This window comes from Electrona antarctica, assembly GCF_951216825.1.
Source record: "Electrona antarctica genome assembly, chromosome: 17".
Taxonomy (NCBI): Eukaryota; Metazoa; Chordata; class Actinopteri; order Myctophiformes; family Myctophidae; genus Electrona; species Electrona antarctica.
Genome location: NC_136798.1, coordinates 37,533,620 through 37,554,898, shown reverse-complemented (window position 1 = coordinate 37,554,898; position 21,279 = coordinate 37,533,620). Strand labels below are relative to the sequence as shown.

Here is a 21,279-nt window from a genome sequence, read left to right as displayed (position 1 = left end):
AAAGTTCCAGCATGTGTCTCCACAGTAAGCTGAATTATAAAACGTGTGAATGGAGTTTCTAGGTGAAAGTGATTTTTTGACGTGCCAATATCTGCCATTGTAAATTTCTCAAATTTAAAGCACTATATTTCTAAAACTATGAAACATTTCAAAGATTCCTTTTCAGGCAAACATGTCCACCGCAAGATGAACCTAAATAGGTTTGAATGGGGTTTATAGGTGTAAGTATGTAGGACTAGTAGCATGCCAAAGTTATATTTTTTTTCGGACGGCATACTATAGCATGTCGTTTTTCGTGATTTTGGACTATTTGAAAAAAAAGATGAAAACCATGAAAAAACGACATACTATAGTCCATGGTTTGGGACGGCATAATATATTTTGTCATATTTTTATGATTTTGGGACACTATGTCAGAGCCAGGACTTGAACCTGCAGCCTCCTGATTCCCAGGCAGGCTCTGTACCCAGTGAGCCACTGTGCATACGGTTCTTAAAAGGCAGAATAGATAATGACAGAAAAGCCAGAGACTTGTTTCCATTGGTTCATAAACATTCAAACGTCTAGAGATAAATAACAGCAAAAGAAACAATAGACAAATCTCCTGTTATTTTATTTTTTGTATTTTATTTTTGTATCAATGTTGTACTCAAAGGGAACAGCAGACTGTTGCGGCAGGTATACAGCAAGTAGATCAGTGACTTAGCACACTGGCTGCATGATCTGGAGATTGTGGGTTCAAACCACACTCAAATCATTACTTTCCAAAATCTGCCATTGACCCCCATTCTGAATTTCTCACATTTAAAAGCACTATATTTCTAAAACTATGAAACATTTCAAAGATTCCTTTTCAGTCAAACATGTCCACCGTAAGATGAACCTAAATAGGTTTGAATGGGGTTTCTAGGTGTAAGTATGTAGGACTAGTAGCATGCCAAAGTTTGTGCTATTGCCATTGGGAATGCATTGGGCGTTTAACTTAAAAAACTCAGAAACTACAAAACATTTCAAAGTAAAAAGTTCCAGCATGTGTCTCCACAGTAAGCTGAATTATAAAACGTGTGAATGGAGTTTCTAGGTGAAAGTGATTTTGACGTGCCACTATCTGCCATTGTAAATTTCTCAAATTTAAAGCACTATATTTCTAAAACTATGAAACATTTCAAAGATTCCTTTTCAGGCAAACATGTCCACCGTAAGATGAACCTAAATAGGTTTGAATGGGGTTTATAGGTGTAAGTATGTAGGACTAGTAGCATGCCAAAGTTATAATTTTTTTCGGACGGCATACTATAGCATGTCGTTTTTCGTGATTTTGGACTATTTGAAAAAAAAGATGAAAACCATGAAAAAACGACATACTATAGTCCATGGTTTGGGACGGCATAATATATTTTGTCATATTTTTATGATTTTGGGACACTATGTCAGAGCCAGGACTTGAACCTGCAGCCTCCTGATTCCCAGGCAGGCTCTGTACCCAGTGAGCCACTGTGCATACTGTTCTTAAAAGGCAGAATAGATAATGACAGAAGAGCCAGAGACTTGTTTCCATTGGTTCATAAACATTCAAACGTCTAGAGATAAACAACAGCAAAAGAAACAATAGACAAATCTCCTGTTATTTTATTTTTTGTATTTTATTTTTGTATCAATGTTGTACTCAAAGGGAACAGCAGACTGTTGCGGCAGGTATACAGCAAGTAGATCAGTGACTTAGCACACTGGCTGCATGATCTGGAGATTGTGGGTTCAAACCACACTCAAATCATTACTTTCCAAAATCTGCCATTGACCCCCATTCTGAATTTCTCACATTTAAAAGCACTATATTTCTAAAACTATGAAACATTTCAAAGATTCCTTTTCAGTCAAACATGTCCACCGTAAGATGAACCTAAATAGGTTTGAATGGGGTTTCTAGGTGTAAGTATGTAGGACTAGTAGCATGCCAAAGTTTGTGCTATTGCCATTGGGAATGCATTGGGCGTTTAACTTAAAAAACTCAGAAACTACAAAACATTTCAAAGTAAAAAGTTCCAGCATGTGTCTCCACAGTAAGCTGAATTATAAAACGTGTGAATGGAGTTTCTAGGTGAAAGTGCTTTTTTGACGTGCCAATATCTGCCATTGAGCCCCATTGTAAATGTCTCAAATTTGAAAGCACTATATTTCTAAAACGATGAAACATTTCAAAGATTCCTTTTCAGGCAAACATGTCCACCGTAAGATGAACCTAAATAGGTTTATATGGGGTTTCTAGGTGTAAGTATGTAGGACTAGTAGCATGCCAAAGTTTGTGCTATTGCCATTGGGAATGCATTGGGCGTTTAACTTAAATAACACAGAAACTACAAAACATTTCAAAGTAAAAAGTTCCAGCATGTGTCTCCACAGAAAGCTGAATTATAAAAAGTGTGAATGGAGTTTCTAGGTGAAAGTGCTTTTTTGACGTGCCAATATCTGCCATTGAGCCCCATTGTAAATGTCCCAAATTTGAAAGCACTATATTTCTAAAACGATGAAACATTTAAAAGATTCCTTTTCAGGCAAACATGTCCACCGTAAGATGAACCTAAATAGGTTTGAATGGGGTTTCTAGGTGTAAGTATGTAGGACTAGTAGCATGCCAAAGTTTGTGCTATTGCCATTGGGAATGCATTGGGCGTTTAACTTAAATAACTCAGAAACTACAAAACATTTCAAAGTAAAACGTTCCAGCATGTGTCTCCACAGAAAGCTGAATTATAAAAAGTGTGAATGGAGTTTCTAGGTGAAAGTGCTTTTTTAACGTGCCAATATCTGCCATTGAGCCCCATTGTAAATGTCTCAAATTTGAAAGCACTATATTTCTAAAACGATGAAACATTTCAAAGATTCCTTTTCAGGCAAACATGTCCACCGTAAGATGAACCTAAATAGGTTTGAATGGGGTTTCTAGGTGTAAGTATGTAGGACTAGTAGCATGCCAAAGTTTGTGCTATTGCCATTGGGAATGCATTGGGCGTTTAACTTAAAACACTCAGAAACTATAAAACATTTCAAAGTAAAAAGTTCCAGCATGTGTCTCCACAGAAAGCTGAATTATAAAAAGTGTGAATGGAGTTTCTAGGTGAAAGTGCTTTTTTAACATGCCAATATCTGCCATTGAGCCCAATTGTAAATGTCTCAAATTTGAAAGCACTATATTTCTAAAACGATGAAATATTTCAAAGATTCCTTTTCAGGCAAACATGTCCACCATAAGATGAACCTAAATAGGTTTGAATTGGGTTTCTAGGTGTAAGTATGTAGGACTAGTAGCATGCCAAAGTTTGTGCTATTGCCATTGGGAATGCGTTGGGCGTTTAACTTAAATAACTCAGAAACTACAAAACATTTCAACGTAAAAAGTTCCAGCATGTGTCTCAACAGAAAGCTGAATTATAAAAAGTGTGAATGGAGTTTCTAGGTGAAAGTGCTTTTTTGACGTGCCAATATCTGCCATTGAGCCCCATTGTAAATGTCTCAAATTTGAAAGTTTGTGCTATTGCCATTGGGAATGCATTGGGCGTTTAAGTTAAATAACTCTGAAACTACAAAACATTTCAAAGTAAAAAGTTCCAGCATGTGTCTCCACAGTAAGCTGAATTATAAAACGTGTGAATGGAGTTTCTAGGTGAAAGTGATTTTGACGTGCCACTATCTGCCATTGTAAATTTCTCAAATTTAAAGCACTATATTTCTAAAACTATGAAACATTTCAAAGATTCCTTTTCAGGCAAACATGTCCACCGTAAGATGAACCTAAATAGGTTTGAATGGGGATTCTAGGTGTAAGTATGTAGGACTAGCATGCCAAAGTTATAATTTTTTCCGGACGGCATACTATATTATGTCGTTTTTCGTGGTTTTGGACTATTTGAAAAAAAGATGAAAATCATGAAAAAACGACATACTATGGTCATGGTTTCGGACGGCATACTATAGCATGTCGTTTTTCATGATTTTGGAGGATTTGAAAAAAAATATGAAAATCATGAAAAAACGTCATACTCTAGTCCATGGTTTGGGACGGCATCATATATTTTGTCATATTTTCATGATTTTGGGACACTATGTCAGAGCCAGGACTTGAACCTGCAGCCTCCTGATTCCCAGGCAGGCTCTGTACCCAGTGAGCCACTGTGCATGCTGTTCTTAAAAGGCAGAATAGATAATGACAGAAGAGCCAGAGACTTGTTTCCATTGTGGTTCATAAACATTCGAACGTCTAGAGATAAACAACAGCAAAAGAAACAATAGACAAATCTCCTGTTATTTTATTTTTTGTATTTTATTTTTGTATCAATGTTGTACTCAAAGGGAACAGCAGACTGTGTTGCGGCAGGTAGCAAGTAGATCAGTGACTTAGCACACTGGCTGCATGATCTGGAGATTGTGGGTTCAAACCCCACTCAAATCTTTACTTGCCAAAATCTGCCATTGACCCCATTCTGAATTTCTCACATTTAAAACCACTATATTTCTAAAACTATGAAACATTTCAAATATTCCTTTTCAGGCAAACATGTCCACCGTAAGATAAACCTAAATAGGTTTTAATGGGGTTTCTAGGTGTAAGTATGTAGGACTAGTAGCATGCCAAAGTTTGTGCTATTGCCATTGGGAATGCATTGGGCGTTTAACTTAAAAAACTCAGAAACTACAAAACATTTCAAAGTAAAAAGTTCCAGCATGTGTCTCCACAGAAAGCTGAATTATAAAAAGTTTGAATGGAGTTTCTAGGTGAAAGTGCTTTTTTGACGTGCCAATATCTGCCATCGAGCCCCATTGTAAATGTCTCAAATTTGAAAGCACTATATTTCTAAAACGATGAAACATTTCTAAGATTCCTTTTCAGGCAAACATGTCCACCGTAAGATGAACCTAAATAGGTTTGAATGGGGTTTCTAGGTGTAAGTATGTAGGACTAGTAGCATGCCAAAGTTTGTGCTATTGGCATTGGGAATGCATTGGGCGTTTAACTTAAATAACTCAGAAACTACAAAACATTTCAAAGTAAAAAGTTCCAGCATGTGTCTCCACAGAAAGCTGAATTATAAAAAGTTTGAATGGAGTTTCTAGGTGAAAGTGCTTTTTTGACGTGCCAATATCTGCCATTGAGCCCCATTGTAAATGTCTCAAATTTGAAAGCACTATATTTCTAAAACGATGAAACATTTCTAAGATTCCTTTTCAGGCAAACATGTCCACCGTAAGATGAACCTAAATAGGTTTGAATGGGGTTTCTAGGTGTAAGTATGTAGGACTAGTAGCATGCCAAAGTTTGTGCTATTGCCATTGGGAATGCATTGGGCGTTTAACTTAAATAACTCAGAAACTACAAAACATTTCAAAGTAAAAAGTTCCAGCATGTGTCTCCACAGAAAGCTGAATTATAAAAAGTGTGAATGGAGCCCCATTATACATTTCTCAAATTTGAAAGCACTAAATCTATGAAACATTTCAAAGATTCCTTTTCAGGCAAACATGTCCACCCTATGAACCTAAATAGGTCTGAATGGGGTTTCTATTTGGTACCAGTTTCATGCTGCTTTGTTTAGTTTTGAAGTTGTTCTTCTAGAAAACAGGCTTGAAGGTAAAGACTTGAGTGGGGATTGAACACAGAAACTCCAAATCATGTAGCCAATGACCTAACTCACTGAGCTAGGTGCTACCTGCAAAAGCACAGTCTTCCTTTGCTACGAAAAATTAAACAGGAGCTTTGTCTGTCGTTTGTTGAATCACAATGGAAACAAGCCTGTGTCTTTTATGTCATTATCTAATTGGCTTTCCATACACATCCAGCACATTGCCTCACTGGGTAAAGAACCTGCCTGCAGGGAGTCTGGAGGCCACCGGTTCAAGTCTCATCTTTGATGCTGGAACTTTTTACTTTGTAATGTTTTGTGTTTTGAGTTATTTAACTTAAACGCCCAATGAATTCTCAATGGCAATAGAACAAACTTTGGCATGCTACTAGTCCTACATACTTACACCACTACCAATGGCGCAGTGGGCTAGTCAAACGGGACACCACAGGATACTAATGTAGCAGTGGCTCAGAGCCTCTGCCTGATGGCCTCAAAAGTCTAATATCTCCCCCAGTCTAGAGGGATATCCCTTTGGTCTAGTGGTTAAGATGTTGGACTTTCACGCTGGAGGCCCGAGTTCGGATCCTGGGCGTTACATTGGTGCCGTGACCCGGATCGGGTTTCCCCGTGGGAGGTCAAAAGGGAGGTGAGTGTAGCAGTGGCTCAGAGCCTCTGCCTGATGGTCTCAAAACTCTAATATCTCCCCTGGTCCAGAGGGATGTTCCTTTGGTCTAGTGGTTCAGATGTTGGACTTTCACGCAGGAGGCCCGAGTTCGAATCCCGGGCGTTACACTAACATGTTGCATGGGTTTGTAAATAAACCATCGATGTGTGAGCATTAGTAGTGTGATTATTTCATGTGCCAACATCTGCCATTGATCCCCATTAAAAATAGGAAATAACTACATTTCTAAAACTATGAAACATTTCAAAGATTCCTTTTCAGGCAAACAAGCTGAATTATAAAAAGTGTGAATGGAGTTTCTAGGTGAAAGTGATTTTTTTGACGTGCCAAAATGTGCCATTGACTCCCATTCTAATTTTCTGAAATTTGAAAGCAGTGGGTGGGTTTCAGTGGGTCCAGAAAACCACACATGTTCTATAGGCCCTAGTCATTTTCTCTTGTGCTACACAGACATGCATGCAGATACACCTTCAGATGACCTTGTGAAAATGTTATTTGAACACTAAAACGTCAATTTATAAAATGCTGTAATATCACTGGTGACCAAATAGTTTTATTTTAGAGTTTAGATGGAGTGCAACATCATTTGTTCCTTAGCTGTCTTGAAGCCTAAATCTTTTCACTCATCCCACAAGGCATGGAAGATCCCTCAAGAAGAGTAGAACTGGGGTTTGAACCCACAACCTTGGGCACATCTGAAGAGTGTCTTCCTTGTGCTGACATCTAGACCAGGGGTTCTCAACGTTTTTGGCCGGGGACCCCCGAAAATGCTTTGGCAACGTCTCGGGACCCCCGCCCCGCCCCCTCCCGACCCCCAATATAAATTGACTGCTACAATAACCTTAAACCATTTTGGGCGGGAACCCCTTTTGGTGTTTTAAGCATTGTTATAATTTAGCTATTTAAAAATAGCAGATCTACAAGCTCATAGCGCGCCACCGAGTGGCGCGCTACGAGCTTGTAGGTCTGCTATTTTTGAAAAATCGTGAAAGAAAAATTAAAAAAATAATAATTTTTTAAATAATTTGGGGACCCCCTAAAATAATTTGGCGACCCCCCGAGGGGTCGCGACCCACGGGTTGAGAACCCCTGATCTAGACAATAACAGAGTGAGCCACTATGGTCTCTGTTCCATCACGTACACTGTATACGTGATGGACAATTATTACATTACATTACAATTGGTACTGTACGTCGTAAAGTACCAATTGAAATCAGTAGAGAAATCAGTAGAGAAAACTCATAAAAGAGACTGGATAAACAAGCAATATTGTAAGATATAATTTATCTTTATGGGGTTCTCTTTCCTGAAAATAAATGTTCTGTTTAATAAAGAGCTGGAGTCTGGACAGGGACCATTATAGTAATGATTTAAATCAGAATATACCATAGACAATTACAATTAGACATACAATTATGTATGGTGTCAAGTATTAGCCTCGCGTAGCCATGCCTTCATCTGTCTTTGTAATGCATATCGCTCCAGGCAGATTAAGTCTGGCCCCTATTAATTGTGGGAGGACTTCATGGCCGCGAAGTGGTGATAAGCCAACCAGATTGGTCTGGAATCAGGTTATAACCAACCAGGGCCCAGTATGCAAATATGGGGCGGGACATTGCAGAAAAAAATCCAATACTGAGAGGGACGAGACTAATATCCACGCAGTGATAATAGTAAGTCGGATTTGTTTCCGGTGGGGGTTGGCCTTCGCCAGGGCTGCGCATTGTCACCTATCCTGTTTGTGATTTTCATGGACAGGATCTCGAGGCGTAGTCGTGGCGGAGAGGGTATTCGGCTCAGTGACCTAAGGGTTACATCACTGCTTTTTGCAGATGATGTGGTCCTGATGGTACCATCGGTCCAAGACCTTCAGCTCTCACTGGACCGGTTCGCAGCCGAGTGTACGGCAGCTGGGATGAGGATCAGCATCTCCAAATCTGAGGCCATGGTTCTCAGCAAGAAACCGGTGGATTGTGCAGTCCGGGTAGGGAATGAGGCATTACCCCAGGTGAAGGAGTTCAAGTATCTCGGGGTCTTGTTCACGAGTGAGGGGAGGACGGAGAAGGAGATCAGCCGGAGAATCGGAGCGGCAGGGGCGGTATTGCAGTCGCTGTACCGCACTGTTGTGACGAAAAGAGAGTTGAGCCAGAAGGCAAAGCTCTCTCTACCGAGCAATCTTCGTTCCTACTCTCACCTATGGTCATGAAGTGTGGGTCATGACTGAAATAAGGTTGCGAATACAAGCAGCCGAAATGAGTTTTCTTCGACGGGTGGCTGGCATCTCCCTTAGAGATAGGGTAAGAAGTTCAGTCACACGAGAGAGACTCGGAGTAGAACCGCTGCTCCTTCGCCTGGAAAGGAGTCAGCTGAGGTGGTTCGGGCATCTGGTTAGGATGCCTCCCTAGGGAGGTCCTCGACGCACGTCCCACTGGGAGGAGACCCCGGGGCAGACCAAGGCGCAGTTGGAGGAAACACATCGACTCACTGGCCTTGGAACGTCTCGGAATCCCCCAGGAGGAAGTCACTAATGTTGCTCTGGAGAGGGAAGTCTGGAGCACTCTGGTGGAGCTGACCCGACTACGGATAAGCGGTTGAAGATGGACGGATGGATGGATGATAATAGTAATGCTACTAGTCTAGTCCAGTAGCACCATGGAAACACAAATCACTCTAAGGGGCTTTGACTATAGCTTCAACTAACACAAAACAAAACAAAACAAAAATAAATAAATACAGTATCACTTACCCTCCCTTTAAATACTCAAGTCATGACTGGATCGTCAATAATCATTGATTGTTGAATGATTCATGCAACATAAAGTTCAGTTTATAAGAGTCTTTAATATCGATAGCTCAGCCATAAATATGGTAAATATGTGTTGGAATATTATGAGAATAAGTCAAAAGAAAAGTGAAGAAAGAAAGACAGAATTTTAACTTCACAATTCTGTCTTTGGGGGTTTAATTTTGGTTTAAAACCATTTATTTTTACCATATCATGGTCATTAGAAGTAACAATTCTCCATAATGACACAAGATTAAAAAATACACGTAAATACAAAACAATGTGAGATGTAACCAGGTGCCTCCTCGTGCTAATTGGTGTTCACTGTTAACACGGAGGAACAACCATTTTTTTCAAATGAAAAGAAACAATACATTTGAACACAGATGTATGCAATCTGAAAAACAAAACATGGAAATATGTCAATGCTAAATCCGGAGTACAATTATGTATATGTACACTATATAGGTTACATTACAGGTTTGTTATCCTACAAACATGAACCTGCTCTTATATTTTTTCAGCTAGACATAGAAAAAACGTTACAAATGAGTTGCATATAATTAAAATATACATAATGATATCCTGTGTGAATTCAGCCCCATTGTGTTGGACAGTAGATGGGTTCATAGGCCAGTCAATCTAAGGTTTGACCCAAAATAAATTGCAATAGTAATCGTTAAAGATGTTTAACCAAATGACATATTCAAAATCACACCCATGTGAAGTGAGGGGCGCTCTTGTCATCATACATCATCACATTCCGGCCAATCGCAATTTGCATTTCTTCACTTTTTGCCCTCACTTTTTATCCTCAATATGTACTTTGCTCAGCCAATCAAATTGATTGATTGATTGAAGAATTTATTAACAGTTTGCAGAATTACAGTACATTTCAAGCACAAACTCAATACAAAGGCTGTTAACTGTGAGTGGACGACCCAATTAAGCATTACACTTGTCATCACTATGGGGTGAGATCAGCCAATAAAATCATCGCTATGATTCACACAAACAGACAAAGCTGTAGCCTGGCTAATAAGCCAGACTCAAATCACACTGTCGTGTGGTATCTGAGTCTGGAGATGCTGTGTATGGATCTTGTTTCCTGGGGGGCGGGTTCAACCATTTTCTCTTTGACGCAATTGGTCAGAGCTACTGTCAGTCAAAGGTCTCAAGCCTTGAACGTCACTGTACCAAAGCCCGCCCATATTGCATACCGTGTCCCGATTGGTCACACCAGTTCTCTGGTGTAGGAAATGGGCGTACAATTGAGCCTCTCCAGACCGTAATCCGCCGGCAGGCAATTTATTTTTTGCCAACGGCTGATTCGGTCTGACTTATTAGCCAGGCTAACAAAGCTGGGCATGCCCCTCAAACATTGTGAATGAAATACTTAGTGGATCATGGTACATTCAGGGGTTGAAAGTTGGGGTACCATTAACAATTCAAAATGTCATTATGCTTTAAGTAGCATGTGACGTGTCAAACTAGGGTTTTTTCTTCTGAATCCATTGCAAGCATTCGACAAACACTCCTTGGGATAAAAACGGCCATAGCCGTCAGCACAAACGTGATGAGGTCATCACATTTGGGCAGATTTGGGCAAGTGGCTATGGCCAAATATGATAATATATAACCAGTAAGACGCATATGGGCCTCATTGACGGCAGACTGCTGGGCAAGCGCTGGCGCTTTGGAATGGGGGGGTCAGATCAACATATCTGCCTGGGTGACAGCAGACTGCTGGGCGAGCGCTGGCGCTTTGGAATGGGGGGCCCGGGGGGGGTCAGATCAACATATCTGCCTGGGTGACAGCAGACTGCTGGGCGAGCGCTGGCTCTTTGGAATGGGGGGGTCAGATCTGCACAAATAACTTTGGGGCAGGCCCGTCTAGAGTTTAAATGGACAGGTATCAGTCAAAAGGGAGACATCGAAGAGGAAGGATGGATGGGGAAGGGTCAACATATGGAATGTCAGAACAGGTCAGCTCCATATATGGAGATCTAAGGGTTTGAGGTCAGATGTAGAGTTGCTGGCAAATATTGATGACATCAGGGATCGCCATATATGGAGTTAATATTGATGACATCAGGGATCTCCATCCCTGATGATGTCACGTGATGTCACGTGCTCTCTCACCTGGGGTGTGACAAACACACACACACACACACACACACACACACACACACACACACACACACACACACACACACACACACACACACACACACACACACACACACACACACACACACACACACACACACACACACACACACACACACACACAGACGGGAAATGCACGATTCCATAGTTAACTGCGAAATTCGGTCGCAATGGTAGTGGATGGAGAGAGGATTTTGTTTTTGTCCAACCAAGCAACGGCGACCAATGGACATGAAGAGGGGCGGGGCCATGGGCGGGGCCTTGAATTCTCCAGCTGCATGCAGTGACTTCTAGCAGGGTCTCTCCGAGCTGTCCGTCAAGGTACTGGTGGGCGTGTCCTGGGCACTGGCCTGTGCTGCAGAGGAGAGGACCTCCTCGAAACTGCCTCCGCCCCCTGTTCCTGTCCCGCCCACCTTTGTCTTGGACGAACCGCACGCACGCACGCACGCACGCACGCACGCACGCACACACACACACACACACACACACACACACACACACACACACACACACACACACACACACACACACACACACACACACACACACACACACACACACACACACACAATCTTTTCACAAAAATATATCACTTTCAAACCCATTAATTTAACCCATTAAACCCAGCAACGCAACTGTGTCATTTTAGCGATATATTCCTGTATACAATATAGAGCACCGAAGTCAATATCGGCGGAGGCTGCTGTTCTGTATTTTGTTTATTTGTATTAGAACCCCCATAGGATCCCCTCATATAAGAACTGTGTTTTATTTGTATTATAATCCCCATAGGGCGATCTTAGATCGCCTCATATAAGAACTGTGTTTTCTTTGTATTATAATCCCCATAGGGCGATCTTAGATCGCCTCATATAAGAACTGTGTTTTCTTTGTATTATAATCCCCATAGGGCGATCTTAGATCGCCTCATATTAGAACTGTGTTTTATTTGTATTATAATCCCCATAGGGCGATCTTAGATCGCCTCATATTAGAACTGTGTTTTATTTGTATTATAATCCCCATAGGGCGATCTTAGATCGCCTCATATTAGAACTGTGTTTTATTTGTATTATAATCCCCATAGGGCGATCTTAGATCGCCTCATATTAGAACTGTGTTTTATTTGTATTATAATCCCCATAGGGCGATCTTAGATCGCCTCATATTAGAACTGTGTTTTATTTGTATTATAATCCCCATAGGGCGATCTTAGATCGCCTCATATTAGAACTGTGTTTTATTTGTATTATAATCCCCATAGGGCGATCTTAGATCGCCTCATATTAGAACTGTGTTTTATTTGTATTATAATCCCCATAGGGCGATCTTAGATCGCCTCATATTAGAACTGTGTTTTATTTGTATTATAATCCCCATAGGGCGATCTTAGATCGCCTCATATTAGAACTGTGTTTTATTTGTATTATAATCCCCATAGGGCGATCTTAGATCGCCTCATATTAGAACTGTGTTTTATTTGTATTATAATCCCCATAGGGCGATCTTAGATCGCCTCATATTAGAACTGTGTTTTATTTGTATTATAATCCCCATAGGGCGATCTTAGATCGCCTCATATTTAACTGTGAAAAATGAACAAATCATCCCGGCGGTTTCACTCATATGGATACGAAGAATCAACTATGAGGACCACAATTCTTATATGAGATGATTTTAAGATGACCCAATGTTATTCTCCATAGAGAAAAAACATCCGCAAACCAGGGGATGAGCGAGTGACGTCAGGACTTCGGCACCCTACAGCAACATACGTTTTTTCAGAAAACTCTCAGGATTTAGAACAGTTGTTCTCAAAAATAGCAGACGTACTAATAAAATGTACTGATCAAAAGTAATCACCAAAACTATACTACAGTATATAAACTGGTCAAACATTGGCACATAATACAATAAAATAATAAAATAATACAAGAAAGAGGCAAAGATTTGGAGCAGATCTGCTATTTTCATCATATTTATCTGCCTCAACATCAGGTTGGGGGGTCCGCAGTTCAAATATATATTTTTGGGGGGGTCGGAGCCTAAACACGTTGCTCTGCTGTAGTGGGCGCCTCATTCTCACACAATGCATGACTGACTGTACCTTTATGTTGGTGACGGTGCTCTCCACCTTCTCCTCAAAAGACTTGAAGCTGGGAGAGTTTCTGGAAGGAAAGAAAGAAAGAAAAAAAGAAAGAAAGAAAGAAAGAAAGACAGACAGACAGACAGACATACAGACAGACAGACAGACAGACAGACAGACAGACAGACAGACAGACAGACAGACAGACAGACAGACAGACAGACAGACAGACAGACAGACAGACAGACAGACAGACAGACAGACAGACAGACAGACAGACAAATGGATCACAGGAAATGAAAAGTGGAAAAGGAGACAGAAAGACAAAAGAGATACATTGAATGAATACGTTGGAATAATGGAAATAAGAGTTCAGTTAGCCTTGCTATTGGGTTGCTGTCCATCCAGGACATAAATTATAAGTACGATTATTATCATTATAGGTCCAAAACCTTTACGTTTCAGGAAATGAAAAAACAAAACAAAAGAACCCTGTGTTCCAAGGGCTCCGACGTAGTTATTATTTAGTCTTTTTTAACTTTTCAGTGTTTCAATATTCATAAAACCCACACAGACACACTTAACCACTTTCAACCAGGTGTCCATATTTTGGACATTTTTCAACAAATGTTTCCAACAAAAAAATTTCTAACATAGCAGATCTACAAGCTCATGTGATGCCTTGTGAGCCTGTAGATCTGAACATTTCAGCCTATATAATGAGATATGCCCAGAAGAGGGGACAGCCAGTGGTAATGTGGTTAATGGCCACCAGAGGCCAGGCAGGCACCAAATAAATGATTGTACTATTCACATAATCAACCATGACACCACCAGCAGGGGCATAGACATAGGACGGTAGACGCCTCCTTTGGCTCCGGGGAGTGTGTATCTCCAGAGAAGGAGATACACACGAGAATATATATATATTAGGGATGCACCGAAAGGGAAATTCTTGGCCGAAACCGAATACCAAATATAGGAAACAGTTGGCCGAAAACCGAATACCGAATAGCCGAATATAATGAATATTATATATATTTTTTTCCTACCATTGTTGTCATGGCCGTACCTTAAAGCTACCTGATTTATGGCAAAATAAATGGTTATGGCAAAACGTAACTTAAAAAATTATCACTATTATGGGTCCATAAAACCCAGTGTATTGCACACACTATTCGGTGATATATTTTCTGCCTATTCGGGCCGAAACCGAATAGGCCGAAAATGCATTTTTAGCCATTTTCTGCCGAATATTTTCTGCGGACGAATATTCGGTGCATCACTAATATATATATATATATATATATATATATATGACCAGGTGTGTCATTTGAGGTATTTGGTGTTCACATTTAACCTTAAAATGTGTTATTTTTTGCATCGTCCTCAGTATCACCACAGTTTTGGCGGATTAATCGGATTACATCGCAATCAATGCCCGTCCATCTGCATGTAACACATGTTAACACATTATATAATCATTTAGATAAGCGTTTTATAGTGCGTCTGCGTCTCTTTTACAAATGGGAACTGGCCAATGAGAGCGCGCACACGCGCACCCACGTGCACGCACACACACACACACACACACACACACGAGTCCAATAAACAGTGACATTACCTCATGGTGGGCATGCTCATGCTGTGTCGCATATTATATCTGTTCCCACGAGAGCGTGTGTAGTGAGAGAGGAGTTAATGATTAGCACAGGACGCACAGGGCACACACACACACACACACGCACACGCACACGCACACACACACACACACACACACACACACACACGGCAAACGACAGCATAGCAGCTATACTAAGCATCATGGCTGCTTCTTCTCTAGTGAAACCTGATGCTGTCGCCACATGGCTTCGCCTTGCCCAAAAGATTGCAGCTCTACAACCCCACAAAGCTTGTAGATCTGCTATCTTCAGGTTAGCCCTATTGGTTAAATGAGAGATTGGGCGTTGTTCAAAAACATGAATCTAAGTGGGGAGATAACAATGGAGAGAGTGCAACCTATCAAGTGAACAGATCATAGGTTTCCAGCAGAGACAATCTGTTCCTCCTTTTGCTGGGGACCCCCTGGAACCCCCTGGACCCCCCTCAAGGACCCCCTGAAACCCCCTCAAGGACCACCCGGGGCCTCTGGACCCCACTTTGAGAACCTCTGATTTATGCTACTATACTATGTTGCTTTCCAAAAAGGTGTGACACATTATTAGCTTGTAGATCTGTTCTTTTCTTTATGTGATACAAGTATAAATGTAACCCTAACCACATGAAACCTATTCGGTCTTACTAGAGCTTGCGCGTAGCTTGTAGATCGGCTATTTCTGGCAAAAAAATGCAGAGTGAAATACTAGCGGACCTAGTGTAGAGCCCTGGGGGACTCCTTCGGGGTGGAAACCTCACATGTCCAAAAGCGATACTTTTCTGGATTCAAATAAACAAATAGCAAAATTAGCATATCGACAAGCTAGTGCGCCGCGTCTCGAGCTTGAGGATCTGCATCTTTTAATACGCTGTACAGTCGGGTGCCACCGATATTGTCCCTTATCATTTGACCCATTTAGGCCTGACCTCAAAATTTAAAAAAAATCCTTCTAAATCCTCCAGTTTTCTGAAATAAATATTTTCACGATTTTTCAAAAATAGCAGACCTACAAGCTCGTAGCGCGCCACTCGGTGGCGCGCTATGAGCTTGTAGATCTGCTATTTTTCAATAGCTAAATTATAACAATGTTTAAAACACCAAAAGGGGTTCCCGCCCAAAATGGGTTAACTGTCCTTTTGCGCAGATCACGCAAACCTCAGCAAAAAGAAAAGGACAATATCGATGGCCTCCAACTGTATGTATGACCATTGACGAATGTAGCCTACAATGATCAAAGCAGGGCGTTCAATTTAGGAGAAAAAAACCCCACCAAAAGTTAAAATACGGAGATAAGAGGTCTCTGCCCGACAGCGACGATGTAAGGTTTTAAGTAGTTAAATAGTTTAGCCGCCGTACAGAGCATTTATTCATTCACAAATCAGCTGACTGCGGCATTCCATTCCAGCCAGTCAGCGGAGTCACATGATCAAAGAGAGAGAGAGAGAGAGAGAGAGAGAGAGAGAGAGAGAGAGAGAGAGAGAGGGCTCCATTGAACTAACGTTCCTGCATTTAGGAATTTGGACAGACTTGAAAGAATTTGTTTTTTGGGGGGGGGAGGAATTAAAGAGAAAGCCAAGCATTCCGACGCACAGTCAAACTAATAAGTAAATAACTTTAATTAACTATACCATGTTTTTTCTAGAATGTAGAATGATGTCCTGCGTATGGCTTCAAGTCTGCCCACTTTTAAACCTCTCAGAGCTTCCATTGTGAATCTACATGAGTTTGTACGCAATAACCGCCAGGCGTTATTTTTTAGTTTGGGGTGTATAACTTTATATATCAATTTCACCACTTTGGCCATGAAATATCTTTCATACAAGAATCCATTTCATGTATGGGAGACCTTAAGAGATGAGCAAACACAATGCTGTGTTTGTTTCTACCTCCGGTATGGGGTCTCTCGAAAACCTTTTACAGTTGGGTGCCACCGATATTGTCCCTTATCATTTGACCCATTTAGGCCTGACGATTTTTCAAAAATAGCAGACCTACAAGCTCGTAGCGCGCCACTCGGTGGCGCGCTATGAGCTTGTAGATCTGCTATTTTTCAATAGCTAAATTATAACATAATGTTTAAAACACCAAAAGGGGTTCCCGCCCAAAATGGGTTAACTGTCCTTTTGCGCAGATCACGCAAACCTCAGCAAAAAGAAAAGGACAATATCGAACTGTAGCTGTTCGTCACAGGAGTACTTCTGATGTTGCAGAATGTGAATTTTGTGGGTTTTAGGACTGCGGCCGATATTCTCATGTGTGTTGTTGTGTGCACATAAATTATACAAAGTGTGACATGCAATTCACCGTGACGTGACTTAGTTATTTAAGAAGCATTTATCGTGAGAGCCCCCTAGAACCCTGCCAAGGAAGGACCCCTAGGGGTCCCTGGACCCCACATTTAGAACCACTGAACAAGAAGAGGAATGTGAACGGTGTTTCTTACCCTATGGAGTTGGACCTTGGAAAGCAGAAGGGAAGGTAGAAAACATGACACATTTAAAGAAGTAGGCGTACTTTACACCAGGGGTTCTCAACCCGTGGGTCGCGACCCCTCGGGGGGTCGCCAAAGTATTTTAGGGGGTCCCCAAATTATTTTCAGAAAAAAAAAAAAAAAAAAAAAAGATTCTTTTTTTAAAAAAAAAATCACGGTTTTTCAAAAATAGCAGACCTACAAGCTCATAGCGCGCCACTCGGTGGCGCGCTATGAGCTTGTAGATCTGCTATTTTTAAATAGCTAAATTATAACAATGCTTAAAACACCAAAATGGGTTCCCGCCCAAAATGGTTTAAGGTTATTGTAGCAGTCAATTTATATTGGGGGTCGGGAGGGGGCGGGGCGGGGGTCCCGAGACGTTGCCAAAGCATTTTCGGGGGTCCCCGGCCAAAAACGTTGAGAACCCCTGCTTTACACTACAGTATAGAATAGAGGGTATGCGCGTGACATCATCATCAAACCAGGAAGTTACGCAGGAACGCCTACTGAGTGGCAAAAAAATACTTTCTGGCCTTGACAGCCCAGACATCCAAACAGAAAAGTCATATCTGATTGCATTAAACAACGTTAAACAATGTTAAACTCACTTTGCATGTTGCTTTGCCATTCGATTTGCCACTCGGTGTGCCATTCACTTTAAGCATGCGCATACCCTCTATAGATCTTATAGGCCTAGACAGCAAAGTGAAAGCAACATGCTCTGCAAGTGATATTTTGTGGTAAAAACAAAGGTTCATTGTTTAAAAAAAAAAGAGTTAATGATCTATATTCTGATAATAATAATACTAATCGTTGCTACGGAGTGTTTGTTCAGAAATAGGGGTCTCCCTGTCTCTCCAGCTCTTTATTAGGTAAAAAAAAACATCACATGTGAAGTGAGGGGCGCTCTTATTATCGTACATCATGGCATAAGATTCACACACTGACGTAAAATTGTCCATTCATTGTCAATGGGAATTTAAATGTTTGTGTAGGACAAAGTTTTGCACATACACCAAAAGCTGGACATAGGAAATACAAAAACTAATCACACTTGTGTGAAGTGAGGGATGCCCAGATTTTTGGGGGGCATGTTGATGTTCTCATGTCTGTGGAAAAAAAAGAAAAATAACAAATATATGATGTCTTACGTTGGCTTTACTGCCCTGGCTGGCACCATCTATCATAATTAACCCTAAACATGAAGTCCACAGACTTGGCCTGGAATGGGGAATAGACTTAAGGCGAGACATGATTTTTCCTTCTTTTTTTTTTGCTATTTTGCTTCCTAAACATGTTTTCTTCCAAACTAAAGCAAAATAAACATTCAAAACACAGATTTAGGTGTTTATTTTAGTAGTTTATTTTAGCCAATTGCTGGGTGAAAATCCACCCTCTCAATTTTCATGATTGGTTGTTGGTACAAAGGAAGTGACCATATTTGGATCAAACCACAGTCAGCTCGAGGTCCAGACCTTTCCAATGATATATGGCATTATATGTTGTTGCCAAGATTTGGATGAGATATTTTGTCTCAAAATACTGGCTTCAAATAAAACGTTTTGGAATTTTACAATACAATTATTTAAAGGCCGTTTACTCAAAATGAGTTTTCCTCATACCTGGGACAAAGAATCTCCACTTCAGTTGCACTCACATACACCAAACTTTCCAGTCTTATTCATAACTATATTCTGCAGATATTTACAGATGGGTTTGTTGATATATCATTCACAGCCTGATTTACATCACATTTTATACCTAAAAACATGCCGAAAATTGGGTTTTTTATGCCTGTTTTCTGATTTGTGGAGTGATAATTAGAGATATCTAAAATCCCTTCTGTAATTTTCTTTGTCTCTAATATGTCAACAAAATGAAACAATCATTTTGAACCTGGCTTTATCCGATCTTCAGATTTATCGTCCCGAAATATATGCAAATTAGCGCATATAATGCCTAATTTGCATATTTAAACATATAATTTCAGAAAACTTATCTTAGTTTTAATATAAGTAATCAACTGGAGAAGTTTCATTGTGATAGCTATTAGTTAACTTTTTTTCCCTATTCACCTACCATGTCTCACGTTAAATGACGTAATTTAGGACAACAAAAAATCTTCAGGTGGGTCACCACCAATGTGTCAAACCAAATGCACCTGCCCATCTGTTTCCCTTTGTACAGTGTCAGATTGAAATGAACCCGGAGGATTTAAATGTGTACCAACCAGGCCTACAGACATCATGGTGTATGGATTAGTAGTTATAGAAAGTGTGAAAGAATAGACTGAATGACGTCGTGGTGGTGACTGTCTGATATGTCACTTTCATCGGCTGAACGAACTCGAGAAAACAGACAGATCGGATCTGTAATCCGTGAACAGAACCAAATACCACTTCAGAGATGTCATCAACCCAGAGTTTCATGAGTGATTTCACGAACACAAACAGTAGAGTTACAAATCTAATGATTCTGTTCCTGGACGAGACATTGTAATATGGTTGACAATGACTAATCCACGCGGAAGGTTAAAAACCTAAGAAGGTTTTATGCAGGATGAGTTTTGTATAGGATTTTCAGAGCCTTATCACAGATATGTCTCTACACACTGCAAACAAAACCAACATGTCAACAGGATGATACAGTAATGTTTACACATATCAACTGCTACTTCAAATGACATGCAAACTATTTAAAGTGACACTTCAGCACCAGAAACAAACTTTTTTCCATGCAATGGTGCACACATCACACTACAGTATGAGCACGCGCGCGCACGCGCGCACGCACGCACGCACGCACGCACGCACGCACACGCGCACGCGCAGGCACACGCACACGCACACGCACACGCACACGCACACACACACACACACACACACACACACACACACACACACGTATGTGCACGGACACACATACACAGTACAGTACCTTCGGGGGAACAGTAACTCTAGACCAACCATGCTGGAATAAATGAAAGATAAAGTGTTGTTTCCTTTCAACAACCCATATTTCAGAACATACCACAAGCTCGTAGCGCGGCACTCGGTGCCGCGCTACGAGCTTGTAGATCTGCTATTTTTCAATAGCTAAAGTATAACATAATCCTTAAAACTACCAAAAGGGGTTCCTGCCCAGAATGGGTTGATATGGCAAGAAAAGGAAATCAGCTGTCATGAAAATATGGCACTCCATGTCAAAAAGGTTGCCGAATCCTGGGACCACCATCCATACAGACTCATGTTTCTAATGACAATAACCTTTCAATGCTGGGAATAAACATGGCTGATCTATTTATGTTGCTTCTGATAACCTGGGACGAGGGCATACACATCCTTTTAATTAAGGTAATTGCAATTCAATTATTTCCCAATTTGTACTTTATAGGGAAGAGAGGAAACAACGGTACTTGTTCACATACTTGTCCTCAAACATTGTCATGTGAAGGACCTCCAAGTTCATAATATGTGTTCGGCCGTGGACCCGCATCTAAAAAATATTTTGTGCCAAGGAAGATTTGTGTTGTTAAAAATTGTCTATATTTTTCTCTTATGTTTTGTAAAAAAACAGTGTAAAAAAACAGTGTGTTCCTTCCTCATTTTTGCTGGGGACCCTCTGGAACCCACTCAAGGACCCCTGGGGGCCCTGCGGACTCCACTGACATACAGCATGCTAAGTCCATACAGTAGATGCCACTATAGAGCGTCGCAGTCCCGTCCCCTTTCATGACGACGCCAGGCCCAGGAAATAATTCCCAATGCATTTTCCCCATAGACATTTCAAAAGGTATTTATTTAAA

General features: G+C 40.8%; 1 protein-coding gene across 2 annotated transcripts in view; it reads right to left on the bottom strand.

Moving 5' to 3' along the window:
- Positions 1–10,537: 10,537 nt before the first annotated feature.
- The window catches only part of tpd52l1 (tpd52 like 1), a 49,675-nt gene continuing 38,933 nt past the window's right edge, over positions 10,538–21,279 (bottom strand). Inside the window, exons 5-7 of one of the 2 annotated variants that reach the window (XM_079526804.1) lie at positions 17,445–17,459; positions 13,366–13,426; positions 10,538–11,677 (exon numbers count right to left, since the gene is read on the bottom strand). In XM_079526804.1, the coding sequence (XP_079382930.1) occupies positions 11,549–11,677; positions 13,366–13,426; positions 17,445–17,459 (205 nt within the window). In that variant the 3' untranslated portion in view covers positions 10,538–11,548. The remainder of the gene's footprint in view (positions 11,678–13,365; positions 13,427–17,444; positions 17,460–21,279) is intronic. The other variant, XM_079526805.1, reaches the window with a different exon arrangement.